The 18,868-nt window shown below is 51.5% G+C and overlaps 1 protein-coding gene across 3 annotated transcripts in view; it reads right to left on the bottom strand.

Annotated features, from left to right (window-relative positions):
* RGL2 (ral guanine nucleotide dissociation stimulator like 2) overlaps positions 1–18,868 on the bottom strand; it is a 298,408-nt gene that overhangs the window by 175,840 nt on the left and 103,700 nt on the right. Inside the window, exon 1 of one of the 3 annotated variants that reach the window (XM_085621834.1) lies at positions 2,205–3,588. The exons of the other annotated variants lie outside the window; for them this stretch is intronic. Within the exon in view, the coding sequence (XP_085477960.1) occupies positions 2,205–2,243 (39 nt within the window). The 5' untranslated portion in view covers positions 2,244–3,588. Of the gene's footprint in view, positions 1–2,204; positions 3,589–18,868 lie in introns of those variants that run through there. 3 annotated transcript variants of the gene reach the window in all.

The raw sequence follows: 18,868 nt of genomic DNA on the forward strand, positions 1-18,868 counted from the left end.
GACGATGAAAGATCCTCTGGTATAAGTCCACCACACACCGTGAACCCTCCACTTCAGAAACCAGCCCTTCTCCCTCTACGCCAAGAGACGATGAAAGATCCTCTGGTATAAGTCCACCACACACCGTGAACCCTCCACTTCAGAAACCAGCCCTTCTCCCTCTACGCCAAGAGACGATGAAAGATCCTCTGGTATAAGTCCACCACACACCGTCAACCCTCCACTTCAGAAACCAGCCCTTCTCCCTCTATGCCAAAGGTGGAGGAAGAGCATCCATTCAAAGTCCACCACACACCATTAACCCTCCAATGCAGCGCTATCCCCCAGGGGCCACAGCTCCCACAAGCCTAGTTCTCATACAGCATCGCTATCCCCAAGTGACACAGCTCCCACAAGCCTAGTTCCCATACTACAGCACTATCCCCCAGGGGGCACAGCTCCCACAGCCTAGTTCCCATACTACAGCACTATCCCCCAGGGGACACAGCTCCCAAAAGCCTAGCTCTCATACAGCAGCGCTATCCCCCAGGGGACACAGCTCCTACAAGCCTAGTTCTCATACAGTTGCGCTATCTTTAGGTGACACAGCTCCCAAAAGAGTAGTTCTCATACAGCAGCGCTATCCCCCAGGTGACACAGCTCCCACAAGCCTAGTTCTCATACAGCTGCCCTATCTTCAGGTGACACAGCTCCCACTAGCCTAGTTCCCATAGTACAGCGCTATTCCCCAGGTGACACAGCTCCTACAAGCATAGTTCTCATACAGCTGCGCTATCTTCAGGTGACACAGCTCCCACAAGCCTAGTTCTCATACAGCTGCCCTATCTTCAGGTGACACAGCTCTCTCAAGCCTAGTTCTCATACAGCTGTGCTATCTTCAGGTGACACAGCTCCCAAAAGTCTAGTTCTCATACAGCAGCGCTATCCCCGGGTGACACAGCTCCCACAAGTCTAGTTTTCATACAGCAGCGCTGTACCCCAGGGGACACAGCTTCCACAACCATATTTTCCATACTACAGCGCTATTCCCCAGGTGACACAGCTCCTACAAGCCTAGTTCTCATACAGCTGCGCTATCTTCAGGTGACACAGCTCCAAAAAAAAAGTTCTCATACAGCAGCGCTATCCCCAAGTGACACAGCTCCCACAAGCCTAGTTCTCACACAGCAGCGCTATCCCCAAGTGACACAGCTCCCACAAGCCTAGTTCTCATACAGCAGCGCTATCCCCCAGGGGACACAGCCCCACAAGCCTAGTTCTCATACAGCGGCGCTATCCCCCAGGTGACACAGCTCCCACAAGTCTAGTTGTCCTACAGCAGCGCTATCCCCCAGGTGACACAGCTCCTACAAGCCTAGTTCTCATACAGCTGCCCTATCTACAGGTGACACAGCTCTCTCAAGCCTAGTTCTCATACAGCTGCGCTATCTTCAGTTGACTCAGCTCCCAAAAGTCTAGTTCTCATACAGCAGCGCTATCCCCAGGTGACACAGCTCCCATAAGTCTAGTTTTCATACAGCAGCGCTGTCCCCCAGGGAACACAGCTCCCACAAGCCTAGTTCCCATACTACAGAGCTATTCCCCAGGTGACACAGCTCCTACAAGCCTAGTTCTCATACAGCTGCGCTATCTTCAGGTGACACAGCTCCCAAAAGAGTAGTTCTCATACAGCAGCGATATCCCCCAGGTGACACAGCTCCCACAAGCCTAGTTCTCATACAGCAGCGCTATCCCCCAGGTGACACAGCTCCCACAAGTCTAGTTTTCACACAGCAGCGCTATCCCCCTGGGGACACAGCTCCCACAAGCCTAGTTCTCATACAGCAGCGCTATCCCCCAGGTGACACAGCTCCCACAAGTCTAGTTTTCACACAGCAGCGCTATCCCCCTGGGGACACAGCTCCCACAAGCCTAGTTCCCATGGTACAGCGCTATTTCCCAGGTGACAGCTCCCACAAGTTTAGTTGTCATACAGCAAACGCTGTCTCCTGGAGACACAGCTCTCTCAAGCGTAGTTCTGACAGCAGCGCTTTCATTCGGGTGCATTAGCAATTGAGGCCATAGACAACAGAGGTACCTCTCAGGCTAAAATTGTTTAAACTCAAGACTCAGACAGCAGAGCTATTTCTCGGATTACGCAGTTCTAGAAGGGAAAGACAGCAGAACTACCCCCTCCCACCCCATTCCGTCTTCCCCTCACTTACCTCAGGCGGGAGGTAGTACCAGGTGGTCCTGTTCTTCATGGCCTGTCCCTCTGTCCCCTCCACGCCCTCTCACTCCAGCGGGAGACGGCCCTCCCCGGGACAGTCTTCCAGAAGGGGTGAGGCCGGTGGGCGCTCCAGGGGTCGCCATACAGGACTGCCCGGGTCAAGAGCTGGCAGAGAGTCGCACTGAGGCGAGGCCACGGTTCTCCCTCTCATAGGTCCATGTCTGTCCCCTCAGATCCACGGCAGCGACGCCCTCACACCCCAACCCTAAAACGGCCATGTCTGTCTGTCCCTCACGGGTCCATGGACACACCTCAGGTCCGTGTCTGGCCTAACAGACCTACAACTGACCCTGCTACGGGTGCCACGGCGTCAAGGTTGCTCACAGGCTCAGGGCTGCCACCCGAGGCCAGAGGGGGCGCTCATAGGCTGCTTCTCACCCTATAGGGCCAGGTCTGGTTCCACTGGTCCATGTTGACTCCCACAGGCCTCGGTCTGCCTCACCAGGCGCGCGCCCACAGGCCGTAGCTCACCCTGAGGGGTCTACCACGGCCTACCAGTACCCTCCCCTCAGGCCACCCTCTCTCTCACCAGCCTCCGCCTGCCTCCACAGGCCCACGTCCACAGTTTAACACGACCCCAGCGACCTTCACAATCGTATGTCTGCCTCCACAGGCTGGGGTCCGTCTGTCCTCACAAGTCCACGTCTGTCTCAACATCCACAGGTTAGGGTCCTGTCTGCTCTCACAGACCCTCAGTCTGACCTCACGAGCCTATGTCTGCCTCCACAGGCTCCACAGGTTGGGGTCCCGCCTGGCCTCACAGACCCTCCTTCTGCCCCCACGAGCCTATGACTGCCCCCACAGGCCATGTAGACAGGTTAAGGTCCTGTCTGCTCTCACAAACCCTCGGTCTGCCATTACTAGCCTATGTCTGCCTCCACAGGCCAGGTCCACAGGTTGGGGTCCCGTCTGGCCTAACAGATCCTCGGTCTGCCCTCACAAGCCTATGTCTGCCCCCACAGGCCCAGTTCCACGGGTTAGGGGCCCTCTGCCCGCAAGGGTCCTCACAGACCCCTCGTCTGTGCCCACGGGCCCGGCCGCTTCCCTCACGAGCCCCGGCGTCTCGCCTTCCAAGGACAGAGTGAAGTGACCTGTGCGTCCGAGGAAACGAGAACTGAAGTGAAAAGGGAAGTCATCACATGAGCGGGAGGACGGAGCGCGCCCCTTGGGGAGACGGGTTACCACACCCGCGACAAGGGCAGGGAGAGCGGGGCTGGAGGAGGGGAGGAGAGGGCGAGGGAGGGAAGAAGGAAACAAGGAGAGACAGCACAGAAGAAAGAAGGAAAGGAGGAGAGGGCGAGGGAGGGAAGAAGGAAACAAGGAGAGACGGCACAGAAGAAAGGAGGAGAGAGAGAGGGTGGGGAGAAGGCGAGAGAGGGAAGTGGAGAGTGGAGAAAGGAGGGACAAGACGAAGACAGAAGAAGGGGGAAGTTGTGCGTGCCAGGAGGGGACAGGGAAACGAGGGGGGATAAGGAAGCGAGAAAACATAGACAGAGCCGGCCTTTGCTGAGGTGGGCGTGGGCGGAGACATGTGGCGCCCTGGCTGATGGTGGTGCATTCAATGAGACAGCAGGGGGTCACTTTTGTGTCCATGGGTCAGTACCTGGACGAGCAGGGCCAGGCCCCTGAACACAAACAGCCCGGGCACCCCCAACCCCCCACAATCCCCCCAGCTGCTCACCTCAAGCACCGACAGCTTGGCCGCCTCAGCAGAGGAGAGATTTGTTGATATGTCAGCAGGGGTCAGAGGGTGAAGAGAGGGTAAGGAAGGGGTCAGTGGGGTGTTAGAAACATCCCCCGCCATATGATAATTAAAGACTAAGACCACTTTAAACTGGTAAATCAGACAGAAGCGAAGAGGCGGGGCCAGGACGAGGCTGGGCTGGAGCAAGATGAGAAGGGGCGGCTGCAGGCATCACCTAAAAGCACACAACTCCGTGCACCCCTCAGGGAAGGATTAAGATCAAAAGTAGGCCCGGGCACCCTAAAAAGAAAGTGACCCACATCTGCGGATTGCGCCTTTTCGGAAAACACTGCTTCAGTGTTGTAAGCATTATGAAAAGAAGGTTCTATGAAAGAGGCGTGTTTTCTTACCTTCACTGAGATTTAAAAAAGAAATGAAAATGTTGTCAGGACTCTTCGTGCCCGGATTTGTTTACACTGATATATAAAAATATAAGCGAGGCCACTACTGCTTATCCGCCCACCGGGACGCCAGCGGCATCTGAACAAGCCCAGAGAGCCCACATCGGCCACCACGCTCGCCACAGCAGTGGTCCACACGATACCGGCCCATCGCCCACGCCCGAGTGCCCACCTTACTAATCCGACCCTGCCCTCCGAAGACTGGCGCCCTGGGCCCAGCTCGCCCATGTCAAAAGGCCGGCCCTGGAGGGGTACGGGAGGAACAGAGGAGGGGGTCGAGCAACGAGGGAGAAGAGGTGTGACAGAAAAGAGAGAGAAAATCAGAGAGGAGGAGAGTGGAGAAAGAAAGTGGGGGAGGATAGTGCTCGACAGGACAGAGGGGTTGGGGAGCCTTCACTATGTGGCTTGAAGCCACCGCTTAAGCAAAGCGCTATGCATTGGTTAGGGTGTGTGTAGATTTTGCCCACACACTGCTGTACTTAGGCACTTTCTCGCCTCCCAGTAGTTACTGTGTGTTTGTTGTGGTACCCACCTCCCTCCAGGGGGTAAGTGGCCGCAGGGGTCCAGGGGTGGGCATTGACTGCCCCCTGCCAGCAGCAGGTGTACCCGCTCATTACTTGGTGACCAATGTTGGAATTAGAAAACATTTACTCTGGGAACCCGTACACTGGGGGTCAAGGTGTGGCAGAGGGGAGGGGTGGAGCTTGAAAAGCAGGGTCTGACAGTCGACATATATGTATTAATACAAAAATCTCCTGCAAAGAAATTAGCCACAAGGACATATATAACAGTAAATCTGTTCTACATTGGCTATTTAATTGGTCACAAAGAGGCTGCATTTTTAAATATCTTACAGGGTTAAGGCACCTGCTGCGGAGATCATCGTGTGTCCATCAATTTTGAGGGGATTATAATAGCCATAGGATAACTTTGGTGGTTGATGCAGTTCTGGGAGACTTCTGTGCTTCGTCCAGTCACAGTTTTGACTCAAAGTAGCACAGAGGGTTAATGTGCCTGCTGCAAAGCACATCATGAAACATGCAGATCACAGATTTGTTTTTTTATGTAAATAGAGAGGTAAGTGGGCCACTGCTTTTGACTCTCAGATCGTTTTGTTCCTTCCAGTTCTTGAGCTGCAAGCCTTCGATTATAGCACAGTGATCTATTTGCCGGCATCAAGGCGCTGCATGCAGGCTGTAAGTCATGGGTTTAGATCCTCAGTGCGTGTTTCTCGATCTGTTCTTATTCTAAGATAGCAAAGAGAGGGCCCTTTGGGAAGTCATAAAGTCTTGTTGCTACAGACAACCACAACTGCTGAGTTAGTGTTTACTCTCAAATCCAATGTCTACAAGTATGGCTGATATGTGATCCTTAGAACCCTCATCGTCTTAGGTAACATTTCCTGTACATTGATTTACACATGTGTATGATTTATTATGCCTGTGTGTGATGAAAAGCGCTCTGACACCTTACACTGGGATGAGTAGCACTATAAGAGAATTAAATAAAACTAGAAGGTGCCGTATACATCAATATTTGTGTAATTACTCAAACAGACATATACAGCTCGCTTTCTTACAGGGTACACATCTCTAAGGCAGGGAGCTGAACAAAGTTCAAAACCTGCCTCCAGTAGTTTCGCTTAAGTACTAGTAATGTGGTAATAACTAATAAGTTGCCCATCTTTGTCCATTACATTGCATTGCATCGGCGAGTAGGTGTCAGGCTCCAGATGGCTCCCAGCCAGGAAGATACTTTAACTAAAAGAGGACCTGATGGCCCTTTAAATCAGCCTTTTGTTTGTGCCCGAATGAATGTTAAAAAAAGAGCCCCCTCATTGCCTGCAGGTTAAAGCTGATGAATTATGTCCTGGTGTTAGAAAATGTCACCAGGACAAATACATTCTGCATATTTCACTGGGTCAGATATAGCTGCTTCCCTGGGCAAGATCCCGGCGGGATTCCCCCTACTTTCCAACTCTGCTGGTGAAAGTCTTAAGGATGAAAAAGGGTGGAGAATCGCTCAAAAGGGTGTGACCAACTAAAGAGAAATAAAAACCCTTTACAAGAGGTGTGGCCTATGTGCCTATGGGTGTGGTGTAGTACCTAAGGGCGTGGCCTATGTACCTAAGGGCGTGGCCTATGTGCCTACGGGCGTGGCCTATTTACCTACGGGCGTGGCCGAACACATATGAACTAGAACTAGAATCACCTGCTTGACAAATTCCTTACAGGTCTTAATATCACAGGAATCAATAAAACAAACACTGGCGGCCAGTTTCCTCCTACGCAGACCACGCCCTCAGAGTTCGTCCTATGGGACTGCTAGACACGTCTCTACAGATGTAGACAGATGAACTCCTATAGCAATGTACGTGCAGATGACAAAGTAGGGCAGCCCACTAGGGACGAGGTCAAGCTGTGCAAGTCATGACACGTGCCTGCCTCAAATGCGACCCCCATTTTCTGGATCCAGCAAGGGAACACAGCAGCTGTGGCTATATATATTTTTTTACATCTGATGTAGGCAATACCTTTTTATTTATGTAAAATTATATGTATGATATAATTCTTGATAGGGTTTTCAGCCATCCCTCTTCATCCACTGATCTGTTGTATCATCCACATTTTTAGGTCTCGCCTAGCGTTGCAGCGCATGCGCTGCCCGCTCAGCAAGATCTACTGTCGTTGAGGTGATTTCGGAAGTGGAGTAGAAGCTCCGCCCATGGTTTTGATTGGTGCGCGTCACACGTTATGCTAAACGCTCGCTTTCGATTTGAAGTGAGGCTTGTTTGTTCCCTCCCTGTCTCCTTTTCGGCTCGCCCATCCGGACTGTATTTTTCACTCTCGGCGTAACATGGTGGGCTCCATCTGGTGGGTGAGTACCAGGGCCGGACTGGGAACCAAAACCGGCCCTGGCAAAGTGCTCGGCCGCCCCCCCCCCCCTCCTTCGCGGGGGGGGGGGTGCCGCCGAGTGCAGCCGATTATGTTACAGGGCCGATTTTGCTGCAAAAACGGCCCTGTAACAAAAACGGCCCTCAGGGGCCCAAAACCGGCCCCCACCCCTGCAGCGCACCGGGGCATTGCCCGGTGCCTGCTACTGCCAGTCCGGCCCTGGTGAGTACTATTTTTTATTACAATGAACACTGAAGATGGCAAGAGCTCTGGGCTATAAAACTGGCAGACTGCAGCGTTTAACATTCGTCACTCCGAAGGAACTTTACTGGCGGACACCAAGCTATTAAAACCGTGGCGCAGAACAATGTCACATTCATTCTGCGATGAATGAAGGAAAGGTTGTTTTTTTAAACAAAAATCAGAGACAAAACTACAGTGCAGATAAGGGCTGTGTTAGGCATGATTTTTAATGAGGGACGAGGCCAGGCTGGCTTGCGATCGGATCTCGCTCTCCCTCGCTGACACTCTGTATGATCTTTCTACAGAAAGCCAATGTATCCTCAGAACTCAGTTACAACAGTTTTTGGGACTGGGTCCGATTGCTGTATACAACTTTTAAAGTCTGCTGTTTGGTACACAATGGTTGTAAGCAGTGGCAGCGACAAGTTTCTCAGACCCTGCGACTGACATCACATTAGTAGTCCTGCTGGTCTCTGCAACACTACTCTGCAGGCCTCAGATATGCTAATTATGAAGCGAGTGTCAACGCTGTGGTATTTTCTTTCTCACCTGGCTCCACCACCAAGGGGAAACCACCAGGGGTACCAGTGTCAGTGCCATGGGTTGGAATAACCAATGTCGCCAACCACACCTGGCCACGAACACAGTCAAATGCTGCCCTCCACCACTCGCTACAGGAAGGGCAGAGCTCAGTTGGATGAACCCCAGTGACGTCCAGCCCTGCCTGCTAGGAGCAGCACCGGAAGGTGGGGTACATGCCCGGGCACTCTGGTGGGAGTATTGGCTTGATGCCAAGGTCAGTGAAGACGACAGTGCAGCTTCTAAAATCAGGACTGTGTTCAATATTTTAGCCATAAATATTTTTCTCGCCGACCACAAATATGTTTTCTCGCCTTGTAACTTTGTCTAAATTTGAGGGCATGTTGTGAAGCATGTGTTTCTGGTCAGTTTTCTGGTGGTGTCTTACTGTCCTACAATGCAACAAGAGCCTGCCTGGCTCCTTCACGTTTATCATTGAATGGCTGTCACTTACACCACGCTCCGTTGCTGATAGCAGCAGCCTGACGAATCATAGTCGCGCTGTACCAATATCTTCTGTTGCCACTTTTGCAAGAACAATGACCACAATTGTGAACACAATTGTTTCTATATCACAAATAAACATAACTAAATAGAGCATCACACTTTTAAGCAGCAGTATAGCTATTTTAAAGAGCTATTGCATAGCACATTCAAGTCACTGATTTAAAGTGAGTAATTGCACCACTTTTTCGCCACGATTGATTTCCCCATGCTCATAGTTCTGTCTACATTTCATTTGTATGTATTTTATTGGATTGCGGCATATGCATTATTAAAAAAATTTCATGACTAATTTTGTTTGAAAAGTTTTCAGTGGTTTGAAGGTATGTATGTCCCTTTTTGCTCCACCCAAAATGCAAAACAAATGTAATTTTTACACAAAGCTCACAATATCAGAAGTGCAAACCACATAACCAGTGTAATCAAGCATTTGCAATGCAATAGGTCTCGCATTTACGCGAGTTTGAGCTATTGGAATTGTAAATGACAATGCCTTTTATTTATCTTTTAAAAAACAAAACATAAATAAAAGGCATTGTCATTTACAATGCCAATAGCTCCATCTCGCGTAAATGCGAGACCTATTGCATTGCAAATGCTTGTTCTTTTATTTCCTACAGCATAGAGCGCATAGGCCAGAGGGTCAGCCCGCTTCAGCCACTCGCTAACTGCACTGTGATTGGCCACATCCTGCTCTTTCACAAGCTGCACATCCTCACACAAGTAGGTATTTTTAGTGCCAGGTAGTACTAGAGCAAATGTTTGCTTTTTGAAGCTAAAATATATTGCTATGCTTGAAGCCATTTTTAGGTCTCGCCTGACCCAGCGCATGCGCTGGTCTGGCAAGACTTTTTGAGAGGGCTCCAAAAAGTGCTACCAGGCCAGCCTAGAGCTACAGGGCATGTGCGCGGGTGCGCACGCCGTGCTTGACCGCGATTACTTTCGTGGCCGCATGGCCGCTTGGCATAGCTTGCTTTTGGGACCTTATAAGTATTTAGTTATGCAACTGTTGCATGGCTAAACACTTATAAGGTCCCAAAGGCAAAACCTATTGGCTATGCCAATGCTTGCTTAAATTACATTGGAGAATGCCCAACCGACCCAAACAATGAAGGTTTACAAAAACCATGACATAATAAAACAAGCACTGACAAAGTCAAAAGGCTGGCAGCCAGAGCTAGAACTTTTAGTTTTGCCAATGCTTGTTTAAGTTTGACTTTAGCCAAGACTTTTTGATTTACCTAAAATTATATGTATAACATACTTACAGGGCCTTTCACCCAGCCCTTTTCATACATTGGCATCTTGTAGTGTCATGAACATTTTCTTCCGCTCATTGCAGCTCACAGCACGAGGCACTGGGTCAGCTCTCCTTCAGCCATGGGCTAACTTCATTATAAGCGACAACATTCTGCCCTTTTACAAGGAGCAAGCTCACACATAAGGTAGTTCCCTTCAGCGCCAGCTACTAATATGCAGAAAGAACAATTGATGGACAGAATGCAGAACAATGTCATACATTCAGCCCAGTATAGAGATCTGGGCCTAAATCCATAGTTGTTTTGCTCACCATGCCATTCCAGTATGGATCTAGACATATGCAAATCAGTCTTGACCCTGCACCCAACGGGAACAGTCCAGTCCGAACTGCAACAGCAGTCCTAGGACGGGTTTTGGGTTTCACCCCTCATCAGCCAGGATAGCTTGACTCCAGTGGCAGGGAGAGCACGGGTCCCACGTCTGGGCATACCCGTCCCACGTCCCACTCGGGGTGATGAATGCAAAAAGAACAATTGATGGACAGAATACAGAACAATGTCATACATTCACCCCAGTACAGATATCTGGGCCCAAATCCATCGCTTTTTTGCTCATCATGCCTTTCCAGTTTGGACCCAGCCATATGCAAATCAGTCTTGACCCTGCACCCAATGGGAACAGTCCAGCCCGAACTGCAACGGCCAGTCCTAGGACCGGTTTTGGGTTTCACCCCGCATCAGCCAGGATAGCTTGACTCCAGTGGCATGGAGAGCACGAGACCCACGTCTGGGCATACCCGTCCCACGTCCCACTCGGGGTGATGAATGTAAAAAGAACAATTGATGGACAGAATACAGAACAATGAAATACATTCATCCCAGTACAGAGATCTGGGCCTGAATCCATCGTTTGTTGCTCATCATGCCATTCCAGTTTGGACCCAGCCATATGCAAATCAGTCTTGACCCTGTGCCTCATGGGAACAGTCCAGCCCGAACTGCCAAGCCAGGTCCTCCCTGGACTGGAAACAAGCATCCTAGGACCGGCTTCGGGGTTTCACTCCTCATCTGCAAGGATAGCTTGACTCCAGTGACATGGAGAGCAAGGGACCCACGTCTGGGCATACAAGACCTACTCGGGGTGACAAATGCAAAAATAACAATTGATGGACAGAATGCAGAACGATGCCATACATTCGCCCCAGTACAGAAGTCTGGGCTTTAATCCATAGTTTTTTTGCTCATCATGCCATTCCAGTTTGGACCCAGCCATATGCAAATCAGTTTTGACCCTGCACCCAAAGAGAACAGCCCTGCCTGAACTGCCAGGCCAGGCCCTCCTTGGACTGGAAACAAGCATCCTAGGACCAGTTAATGGGTTTCAGCCATCATCAGCCAGGATAGCTTGACTCCAGTGGCACGGACAGCATGGGACCCACAACTGGGCATGTCCCACATCTGGGCATGTTCCACATCTGGGCATGTCCCACTCGGGGTAATGAATGCAAAAAGAACAATTGATGGGCAGAATGCAGAACAATGTCAGACATTCACCAAAGTAAAGAGATCTGGGCCTAAATCCATAGTTTTTTTGCTCATCATGCCATTCCAGTTTGGACCCAGACATATGCAAATCAGTCCTGACCCTGCGCTCAATGGGAACAGTCCAGCCCGAACTGCAAAGCCAGGTCCTCCCTGGATTGGAACAAGCATCCTAGGACCGGTTTCGGGGTTTCACCCCTCATCAGCCAGGATAGCTTGACTCCAGTGGCATGGAGAGCACGGGACCCAGGTCTGGGCATATCCATCACCACTAGTTTGAGACCAAAAAATGTTTTTCTTTTGTTACCTTATTTTTTTTTTCTTACTTGACAAGGGCGCAGCAGCTTTCACAACAAGGACATTTTGTAAATACCTTGGCAAAGCAAAACGAGTGCAAGCCAATGTGCTTCTTTTCATCCGGCTTTAGGGATTATTTGTTTATTTTTTCAGTCTGCCATTTGCAAATACTTTTTGATTTTACTAAAATGTATACCATTACTGGGCTAACTCCCCCCCCCTGCAGAAGCGGGTGAATAGTGAGTCCTGTTTTTTAAAGTCATCCACCCCTCTAAGTGATCCGATATCTGCTGTTGGTGTCACAATATCTACATTGGTAAGGATCGGCCTAAGTTGTAACAATACACAAGGCCTTGAGTCTCATAGGGGCATATTTACATGAAAGGGACGCCGCACAGGTCATTTGGCCATGCCGCATCACTTTCAAAGCACAGGGCTGCATCATATTTACAACAATATGACCTACCCCGAGCTCTCCCCTGCCCTGGCACACAATTGGCTGCCTTGCTCCATGGTGCAAGGATGTTTGCGTTTTAGGGGAGATTGTTTTGTGCAGGAAGGAAAATCTTCCTGCACAAAAACGATCACAAGAGGCTTTTTCCGCTTTCTATGTGTGCTGCAGAATGCAGCACCTATTGAAAGAGGAAAAACCGAGGAGAAATATAGGTATTTCTCCTCGTTGCGCCTCCTTACGCCTCCCCTGGGGAGGTGTAGGATTCTGACGCATTCCCAGGTGTACAAATTGTTGTAAATCTGGGAATACTGCAGAATCATTGGGTGTTGCGTGGGCACACGCACAGCAACGTCCATGGCAAATCCCTTTCACGCAAAGTGCTGCAGGAAAAGGGGCCCATATTTATAGGGCCATGAAAAGCCAAGCAGGTTGACGTTACATTGCCCTGTACATATGGTGCACCACCGGTTCATCCAAAAAAGTGACGATCCGGCGGTGCAAGGGTTGATAATATGCCCGTAGTGTGTAATAGTGTGGAGTTGTGAATGGTAGTGTGTAATAGTGTGGAGTTGTGAATGTGCTGCTATGGGTGCGTGGGGTGGGTGCTGGAGGGACAGGCCAATCCAGTTGCATCAGTAAACCTTCCACAAGAAAGAGAGTAGAAAGAGGAACAAGGAATTGAGGGTTTGAAAGAAGAAAGGGTGGTGATTAGAAGAAATGAGAGGAGAAAATTGTGGGAGAAGAGAGAAAGGAGAGACAGGCAGGAATGGAGAGAAAAGAGGGAGGGAGAAAATGAAAGAGATGAAGACAATCGAAAGAGAGGAGATTATGGAGAGGAGTTAGGAGTTGAGAGGAGAGAGTGAGAATGATGGAGAGAGCCAATATGGGAGAAGACAAGGAAGAAAACAGGGAACCAAAGAAAAGAAGGAGGGGAGGAGATGAGAAAGGAAGAAAACAAGAGAGGAGAGAGTGTGCAGGGAGGTAAGGAAATGAAAAGTAGAAGGAAACAGAAATCAGAAGACGAGAGAGGAAGAAAATGATGGAAAAGCCTGAGAGAACAGGAGGAGAGGCAGGGAGAGGAGAGAAAAATAGAAATAGTAAGAAGCGAGGACAGTGAAGAGAGGCAGAAAAGGGAGGACAGAGAAGAGGGGCAGAGAAGGGTGGACAGTGTAGAGAGACAGTGAAGAGAAGCAGAGAAGCGAGGACAGTGAAGAGAGGCAGAGTAGCGAGGACAGTGAAGAGAGGTAAAGAAGTGAGGACAGTGAAGAGAGACAGAGAAGCGGGGACAGTGAAGAGAGGCAGAGAAGGGAGGACAGTGAAGAGAGGCAGAGAAGTGAGGACAGAGAAGAGAGGCAGAGATGGGGGAAAGTGAAGAGAGGCAGAGAAGGGGGACAGTGAAGAGAGGCAGAGAAGCGAGGACAGTGAAGAGAGGTAGAGAAGGGGGGACAGTGAAGAGAGGCAGAGAAGTGAAGACAGTGAAGAGAGGCAGAGAAGGGAGGACAGTAAAGAGAGGCAGAAAAGGAAGGACAGTGAAGAGAGGCAGAGAAGTGAGGACAGAGAAGAGAGGCAGAGATGGGGGAAAGTGAAGAGAGGCAGAGAAGGGGGACAGTGAAGAGAGGCAGAGAGGGGGGACAGTGAAGAGAGGCAGAGAAGCGAGGACAGTGAAGAGAAGTAGAGAACGAAGAGAAGTAGAGAAGCGAGGACAGTGAAGAGAGGCAGAGGAGTGAGGACAGTGAAGACAGGCAGAGAAGGGGGGCAGTGAAGAGAGGCAGAGAAGTGAGGACAGTGAAGTCAGGCAGAGAAGGGGGGACAGTGAAGAGAGGCAGAGAAGGGAGGACAGTGAAGAGAGGCAGAGAAGCGAGGACAGTGAAGAGAGGCAGAGAAGTGAGGACTGTGAAGAGAGGTAGAGAAGTGAGGAAAGTGAAGTGAAGTAGAGAAGGGGACAGTGAAGAGAGGCAGAGAAGGGAGGACAGTGAAGACAGGCAGAGAAATGAGGACAGTGAAGTGAGGCAGAGAAGTGAGGACAGTGAAGAGAGGCAGAGATGGGGGGAAAGTGAAGAGAGGCAGAGAAGCGAGGACAGTGAAGAGAGGTAGAGAAGGGGGGACAGTGAAGAGAGGCAGAGAAGCGAGGACAGTGAAGAGAGACAGAGAAGCGAGGACAGTGAAGAGAGGTAGAGAAGGGGGGACAGTGAAGAGAGGCAGTGAAGTGAGGACAGTGAAGAGAGGTAGAGAAGGGGGGACAGTGAAGAGAGGCGGAGAAACGAGGACAGTGAAGAGAGGTAGAGAAGGGGGGACAGTGAAGAGAGGCAGAGAACCGAGGACAGTGAAGAGAGGCAGAGAAGGGGGGACAGTGAAGAGAGCCACAGAAGCGAGGACAGTGAAGAGAGGTAGAGAAGGGGGGGCAGTGAAGAGAGGCAGAGAAGCGAGGACAGTGAAGAGAGGCAGAGAAGGAGGGGCAGTAAAGAGAGGCAGAGAAGGAAGGACAGTGAAGAGAGGCAGAGAAGGGAGGACAGTGAAGAGAGGCAGAGAAGGGGGGACAGTGAAGAGAGGTAGAGAAGTGGGACAGTGAAGAGAGGCAGAGAAGCGAGGACAGTGAAGAGAGGCAGCGAAGCGAGGACAGTGAAGAGAGATAGAGAAGGGGGGCAGTGAAGAGAGGCAGAGAAGGGGGGACAGTGAAAAGAGATAGAGAAGCGAGGACAGTGAAGAGAGATAGAGAAGGGGGACTGTGAAGAGAGGCAGAGAAGGGAGGACAGTGAAGAGAGGCAGAGAAGCGGGACAGTGAAGAGAGGCAGAGAAGCGAGGACAGTGAAGAGAGGCAGTGTAGCGAGGACAGTGAAGAGAGGCAGAGAAGGGGGGACAGTGAAAAGAGGCTGAGAAGCCAGGACAGTGAAGAGAGATAGAGAAGGGGGGACAGTGAAGAGAGGCAGAGAAGGGAGGACAGTGAAGAGAGGCAGGGAAGCGGGGACAGTGAAGAGAGGTAGAGAAGCGGGACAGTGAAGAGAGGTAGAGAAGGGGGACAGTGAAGAGAGGCAGAGAAGCGAGGACAGTGAAGAGAGACAGAGAAGCGAGGACAGTGAAGAGAGGTAGAGAAGGGGGGACAGTGAAGAGAGGCAGTGAAGTGAGGACAGTGAAGAGAGGTAGAGAAGGGGGGACAGTGAAGAGAGGCGGAGAAACGAGGACAGTGAAGAGAGGTAGAGAAGGGGGGACAGTGAAGAGAGGCAGAGAAGCGAGGACAGTGAAGAGAGGCAGAGAAGGGGGGACAGTGAAGAGAGCCACAGAAGCGAGGACAGTGAAGAGAGGTAGACAAGGGGGGGCAGTGAAGAGAGGCAGAGAAGCGAGGACAGTGAAGAGAGGCAGAGAAGGAGGGACAGTAAAGAGAGGCAGAGAAGGAAGGACAGTGAAGAGAGGCAGAGAAGGGAGGACAGTGAAGAGAGGCAGAGAAGGGGGGACAGTGAAGAGAGGTAGAGAAGTGGGACAGTGAAGAGAGGCAGAGAAGCGAGGACAGTGAAGAGAGGCAGCGAAGCGAGGACAGTGAAGAGAGATAGAGAAGGGGGGCAGTGAAGAGAGGCAGAGAAGGGGGGACAGTGAAAAGAGATAGAGAAGCGAGGACAGTGAAGAGAGATAGAGAAGGGGGACAGTGAAGAGAGGCAGAGAAGGGAGGACAGTGAAGAGAGGCAGAGAAGCGGGACAGTGAAGAGAGGCAGAGAAGCGAGGACAGTGAAGAGAGGCAGTGTAGCGAGGACAGTGAAGAGAGGCAGAGAAGGGGGGACAGTGAAAAGAGGCTGAGAAGCCAGGACAGTGAAGAGAGATAGAGAAGGGGGGACAGTGAAGAGAGGCAGAGAAGGGAGGACAGTGAAGAGAGGCAGGGAAGCGGGGACAGTGAAGAGAGGTAGAGAAGCGGGACAGTGAAGAGAGGCAGAGAAGCGGGGACAGTGAAGAGAGGTAGAGAAGCGGGACAGTGAAGAGAGGCAGAGAAGCGGGACAGTGAAGAGAGGCAGAGAAGCGAGGACAGTGAAGAGAGGCAGCGTAGCGAGGACAGTGAAGAGAAGTAGAGAAGGGGAGACAGTGAAGAGAGCCAGAGAAGCAGGGACAGTGAAGAGAGGTAGAGAAGCGGGACAGTGAAGAGAGGCAGAGAAGCGGGACAGTGAAGAGAGGCAGAGAAGCGAGGACAGTGAAGAGAGGCAGCGTAGCGAGGAGAGTGAAGAGAGGCAGGGAAGCGGGGACAGTAAAGAGAGGTAGAGAAGGGGGACAGTGAAGAGAGCTAGAGAAGCAAGGACAGTGAAGAGAGGTACAGAAGGGGGACAGTGAAGAGAGGTAGAGAAGGGGGGACAGTGTAGAGAGGAAGAGAAGGAGGGACAGTGAAGAGAGGCAGAGAAGCAAGGACAGTGAAGAGAGGTAGAGAAGGGGGGACAGTGAAGAGAGGCGGAGAAGCGAGGACAGTCAAGAGAGACAGAGAAGCAAGGACAGTGAAGAGAGGTAGAGAAGGGGGGACAGTGAAGAGAGGCAGAGAAGCGAGGACAGTGAAGAGAGGTAGAGAAGCGAGGACAGTGAAGAGAGGCACAGAAGGGGGACAGTGAAGAGAGGTAGAGAAGGGGGACAGTAAAGAGAGGCAGAGAAGCGAGGACAGTGAAGAGAGGCAGAAAAGGGGGGACAGTGAAGATAGGCAGAGAAGCGAGGACAGTGAAGAGAGGCAGAGAAGCGAGGACAGTGAAGAGAGGCACAGAAGGGGGGACAGTGAAGAGAGGTAGAGAAGCGAGGACAGTGAAGAGAGGCAGAGAAGCGAGGACAGTGAAGTGAGGCACAGAAGGGGGGACAGTGAAGAGAGGTAGAAAAGGGGACAGTGGTGAAGAGAGGCAGAGAAGCGAGGACAGTGAAGAGAGGCACACAATGGGGGACAGTGAAGAGAGGTAGAGAAGGGGGACAGTGAAGAGAGGTAGAGAAGTGGGGGACAGTGAAGAGAGGCGGAGAAGCGAGGACAGTGAAGCGAGGCACAGAAGGGGGACAGAGAGGCAGAGAAGCGAGGACAGTGAAGAGAGGCAGAGAAGCGGGGACAGTGAAGAGAGGCAGAGAAGCGAGGACAGTGACGAGAGGTAGAGAAGGTGGGACAGTGAAGAGAGGCAGAGAAAGAGGAAGCGAGGACAGTGACGAGAGGCAGAGAAGCGAGGACAATGACGAGAGGCAGAGAAGCGAAGACAGTGAAGCGAGGCAGAGATGGGGGGGGCAGTGAAGAGAGGTAGAGAAGCGAGGACAGTGACGAGAGGTAGAGAAGGGGGGACAGTGACGAGAGGCAGAGAAGCAGGGACAGTGAAGAGAGGCAGCGAAGCGAGGACAGTGAAGAGAGATAGAGAAGGGGGGACAGTGAAGAGAGGCAGAGAAGGGGGGACAGTGAAAAGAGATAGAGAAGCGAGGACAGTGAAGAGAGATAGAGAAGGGGGGACAGTGAAGAGAGGCAGAGAAGGGAGGACAGTAAAGAGAGGTAGAGAAGTGGGACAGTGAAGAGAGGCAGAGAAGCGGGACAGTGAAGAGAGGCAGAGAAGCGAGGACAGTGAAGAGAGGCAGCGTAGCGAGGACAGTGAAGAGAGGCAGAGAAGGGGGGACAGTGAAAAGAGGCTGAGAAGCCAGGACAGTGAAGAGAGATAGAGAAGGGGGGACAGTGAAGAGAGGCAGAGAAGGGAGGACAGTGAAGAGAGGCAGGGAAGCGGGGACAGTGAAGAGAGGTAGAGAAGCGGGACAGTGAAGAGAGGCAGAGAAGCGGGGACAGTGAAGAGAGGTAGAGAAGCGGGACAGTGAAGAGAGGCAGAGAAGGGAGGACAGTGAAAAGAGGCTGAGAAGCCAGGAAAGTGAAGAGAGATAGAGAAGGGGGGACAGTGAAGAGAGGCAGAGAAGGGAGGACAGTGAAGAGAGGCAGGGAAGCGGGGACAGTGAAGAGAGGTAGAGAAGCGGGACAGTGAAGAGAGGCAGAGAAGCGGGACAGTGAAGAGAGGCAGAGAAGCAAGGACAGTGAAGAGAGGCAGCGTAGCGAGGAGAGTGAAGAGAGGCAGGGAAGCAGGGACAGTAAAGAGAGGTAGAGAAGGGGGACAGTGAAGAGAGCTAGAGAAGCAAGGACAGTGAAGAGAGGTACAGAAGGGGGACAGTGAAGAGAGGTAGAGAAGTGGGGAAAGTGTAGAGAGGAAGAGAAGGAGGGACAGTGAAGAGAGGCAGAGAAGCAAGGACAGTGAAGAGAGGTAGAGAAGGGGGGACAGTGAAGAGAGGCGGAGAAGCGAGGACAGTCAAGAGAGGCAGAGAAGCAAGGACAGTGAAGAGAGGTAGAGAAGGGGGGACAGTGAAGAGAGGCAGAGAAGCGAGGACAGTGAAGAGAGGTAGAGAAGCGAGGACAGTGAAGAGAGGCACAGAAGGGGGACAGTGAAGAGAGGTAGAGAAGGGGGACAGTAAAGAGAGGCAGAGAAGCGAGGACAGTGAAGAGAGGCAGAAAAGGGGGGACAGTGAAGAGAGGCAGAGAAGCGAGGACAGTGAAGAGAGGCAGAAAAGGGGGGACAGTGAAGAGAGGCAGAGAAGCGAGGACAGTGAAGAGAGGCAGAGAAGCGAGGACAGTGAAGAGAGGCACAGAAGGGGGGACAGTGAAGAGAGGTAGAGAAGGGGGTCAGTGAAGAGAGGTAGAGAAGGGGGGACAGTGAAGAGAGGT

Source organism: Triturus cristatus, chromosome 1_1 (assembly GCF_964204655.1).
Source record: "Triturus cristatus chromosome 1_1, aTriCri1.1, whole genome shotgun sequence".
Taxonomy (NCBI): domain Eukaryota; kingdom Metazoa; phylum Chordata; class Amphibia; order Caudata; family Salamandridae; genus Triturus; species Triturus cristatus.